The sequence below is a fragment of the Triticum dicoccoides genome, chromosome 3A (assembly GCF_002162155.2).
Source record: "Triticum dicoccoides isolate Atlit2015 ecotype Zavitan chromosome 3A, WEW_v2.0, whole genome shotgun sequence".
Lineage (NCBI taxonomy): Eukaryota > Viridiplantae > Streptophyta > Magnoliopsida > Poales > Poaceae > Triticum > Triticum dicoccoides.
Window position 1 is genome coordinate 737,234,585 of NC_041384.1, and position 3,896 is coordinate 737,238,480.

The 3,896-nt window shown below is 47.2% G+C and overlaps 1 protein-coding gene across 1 annotated transcript; it reads left to right on the forward strand.

Annotated features, from left to right (window-relative positions):
• The first annotated feature begins 2,015 nt into the window (after positions 1-2,015).
• LOC119273580 (cytochrome P450 89A2-like) lies at positions 2,016-3,577 on the forward strand. The gene has a single exon (XM_037554695.1). The coding sequence runs from the start codon at positions 2,033-2,035 to the stop codon at positions 3,515-3,517; it is 1,485 nt and encodes a 494-aa protein (XP_037410592.1). The 5' UTR covers positions 2,016-2,032; the 3' UTR covers positions 3,518-3,577.
• The last annotated feature ends 319 nt before the right edge of the window (positions 3,578-3,896 follow it).

Below are 3,896 nucleotides of genomic sequence, written 5' to 3' on the forward strand. Positions count from 1 at the left end.
TAAAGAGCTAGCGTTCCCTACCACTTGAGCTGCTGGGAAATATTGATTAGTGTGCTGCTTTAAATATAAGATGAACATTTCTTTAATAGAAGGACATTTTCATAAATATACTATGAACATTTTTTAATATACGAACATTTCTTCAAATATACTATAATTATTTTTTAATATATGAACATTTTCATAAATATACGATGAACATATTCTTAATACATGAAAAACTCTTGTATAATACACAAAAAGGAAGAGAAGTAAAAACAAACAGAAGAAACACAGCTTGTTCATCGTGATAAAGTATTAGTAACGATTAAAAATACACAATGAAACATTTCTTTGTATAATGTATTAATGGAAGAAAAAGGAAAGAAAAAAAGAAAAGAAAGATAAAGCCAGAAAGAACACGAAAGAACCAGAAAGAACAAGGCAGAAGGACATGAAAAAACTGAAAAAAAAAACAAAAAGATAAAAAAAATTCAACAGCAGAACCGAACGAAAAAACGAAGCAGTGAACGAGCAACATGTGTTGCCGCGTAATGGGCCACCCCACCCACGGGCGCTCCGAACGATGGGCGGCAAATAGGATCCGCCACCTATCCCGTCCGTTCTTTGCAATCCTTGTTTGGCTAATGACTCCAGGGTTTGATTTAGACCAGGATTATATAATATAGGGTGCAAACGACCGGGATTTGGACTAAAGGTTTTGATTTGCCAAACCTGTACGAGTTTTTGGGTTTCAAATGGACTTTTTCCCATCGCGAAGTGTCACACCGATAGTAGCTAATTATTGGCGGTGTTCACCTTTTCTCTTCTTTTTTTTTGAAAAAAACACCACCCATATATTGATCAAATAACAAGAGTCTTACAATCGTTCATTACATAGGTAGCCACGCAGGGCGGAACACAATTACAAAGTACACCATCAGACCTACTAACAAAACTAAATTTAGCTAACTCATGTGCCCCCATGTTAGCCTGCCTCCCAACCTTGACAATCTTGAGATCGTCAATAAACTTGGAGCTGCTGATCGCTTTCTTTTTTAGGTCCACATAAGAGCATGGTTAATAGTATAGCCAACTGCTGGCTATAAGTCATTGTCATGTCATCTATAGCCCATCTTATAGCCAATATGTACAATAATTGATTAGAAGAGTGTACTATTTTTTTTATTATATGTCTCACATTTCACGCTCACAAAGTGCCTAGGGGCACGGGCTAGAGATGACTCTTCACCAAGAGCTCGCTTACCTTCTCTCTCTTCCTTTCTTCCCTCCAACTAAGCAAGAATATATTAATTTATTTCTTATAGCCAGCTGACTCAGCTCTATTGTACTTGCTCTAAGGGCATCTCCAATGGTTGTAAGATAGTTGTTGGTAAACTTTGCCATATAGAATTTTTGATGATGTGTCATATAATAAATGAGGGAAGAGAAGAAGGTTGTATGTACATGAACCAACACCCTTTGCACAAGCTTCAATGTAGAATGAGAGAGCACCTTATTTATTATCTCACATTCTATTGGGCAAACTAGATACAACCCATTGGAGTTGTTGTATGTTAAGGTGTTGGTTGATGACATGGCATATTTTACCAACAAGCTAATATACAAACCGTTGGAGATACCCTAAGAAAAAAAGGCGAAGGCGTTCACCTTTTCTCGTGGCGTGGAAATCGGCATCGGTGTGGTATAACAGTTAGATGCGCCACCAATAAAGTGACCAGAGTAGGCCTATTTTCCTACTAGTGTACAAACTAGGCTGGCCCCGACTTATTACTAGCGTCGGCTTTTTACGGAACCCTACTATTCCTAAAAAGAGCACCGTACTAATAAGTCACGGTCAGGCCAGTACATGGGCCCCACGTATGAGCGAAAGGAGAGGAACCTCAGAACTGGACGGTGGACTGCAAGTTGATGGTAAAGAAATGTGAGGTTTGTTTTATAAAATGGCACTCACGATAGTACTATATATATAGTGGCCACAAAAGATGGTCATTCATCACATAGCCAGCTGTGTAGCCAAAGTTGAGAAACAATGGACGGGCACACCATCCTCTTGTGTATCACCCTCTCCATTCCTCTCATCATCTTTATGTTCAAAGGTCATGGGCGCAAGAATCTCCCGCCTGGTCCGCCGGGCCTGGTCTTCTTAGCCAAGATGTTGATGCATGGGGGGCCGCTCTATCATTTTGGCTCAGTACTTCGCAGCTTGCATGCCCGCCATGGCCCCATCATCTCCGTCTGCCTCGGGCGAACCTTCGTTTTCGTGGCCGACCGCCGCCTCGCGCATAGCGCCCTCATTAAGGGCGGCGGTAACTTCGACAGCCGCCCACCGCCGAACGATATGTTTCAGCTATTTTTAGGGGGTTCTATGGCCGCCTCTCCCCTTGGGGCCTACTTTCGTCTGGTCCGCCGCAACTTGCACCTGGAGGCACTCCACCCATCCCGCGTCAGGCTTTTTGCGCCGGCCAGGCAGCGCATCTGCGAAGCGTTCGTTGGCTCGCTGCGCCGCGAACGCGATGCATCATCCGAGAACATTGTTACGGTGAGGCCATTCTTGGCGCGCTATTTGTTCAATCTGCTCACGTGCATGTGCTTCGGCGTGACGCCTGGCCAGGAAGCGCTGGACGAGATGCAGCAGCTCCAGCTCCAGATTTCGGACGCCGTCAGCAGGTTCCCCATCTTCGAGGGCATCTTCGTCTATCAAATCACCAAGAGGCTACTGCGAAAGCGGTGGGTGGCGCTCCGGAAGAGGCAAATTGAGCTGATGCTACCGCTGATCCGCGCGCCCCGCGGCGGCTCCGAGGGCGACGGTGGCCCCCGATGCTACGCCGACTCCCTCCTGGAGCTGCGCGTGCCAGAAGAAGGGGACCGCCCGCTCAGGGATGAGGAGATGGTAAGCCTCTGCACCGAGTTCATGATGGCCTCAATGGACACTTCCCTGGCCTTGTTGGAGTGGATCATGGCGGACCTGGTAAAGCACCCCGACGTCCAAGCCAAGCTGTATGAGGAGGTGAGGGGCAAGCCTGAGCTCACTGAAGACGAGCTGCGCGGGAGCGGGATGCCATACCTCAAAGCCATCGTGATGGAGGGGCTGCGGCTGCACCCTGTGGCCCACTTAGTCTTCCCACATGGCGTGCAGAGCGACACAGAGATGGGTGGATACATGGTGCCCAAGGGCGCCGACATCAACTTCTTGGTGGGCGACTTTGGGCTCGATGAGACCGTGTGGACCGCGGCGAGGAAGTACCAGCCTGAGCGGTTCTTGCACGACCACGACGTGGACATCACCGGGACAAAGGAGATCAAGATGGCTCCTTTTGGTGCCGGCCGAAGGATGTGCCCGGGCTACGTGCTCGCCATACTGCACGCGGAGTACTTCGTGGGCAGCCTCGTGAGGGAGTTCCAGTGGCTGCCGCCAGCACAAGGTGAACAAGACACTATCGACATGACGGAGGAGCTAGCTGTGGCCATCAACATGAAGCACCCGCTCCGTGCTCGCATCATCCCAAGGGCTTAATTAGTTACTTCACGAGGATGACTAATAAATAAGAAACCACCTCCCGGCCTCTTAATTTGATCGCATCACATTTTTTTTTGAATAATGTTGTCTCCTCTTCAAAATTGTCTGTTAGCATAATAAAAACTGTCCTTTTGGTGTTTCGTTTCAGTTTTCAGTATACTGTAGCGGTTCAGCATATTTTCGGCAACACTCTCGAGTTCCGGCTCATGGTTGGCCGGAAAATATCCCCCAAACTCTTATCTGAGCAGTGATTTTGGGTACCAGCCAATATATTCGGATACAGCCCGGTATCCGCACTTCTTGCCAAACCACCAGAAATCTATGTACCGAGCAAGAAAATTCCCTTCATGTTTCTTGGGGTCTAGGGTTCGTATCG

Excerpts from the sequence above, each read along its gene's own strand:
- LOC119273580 (XM_037554695.1), top strand. The coding sequence starts at position 2,033 with ATGGACGGGCACACCATCCTCTTGTGTATCACCCTCTCCATTCCTCTC.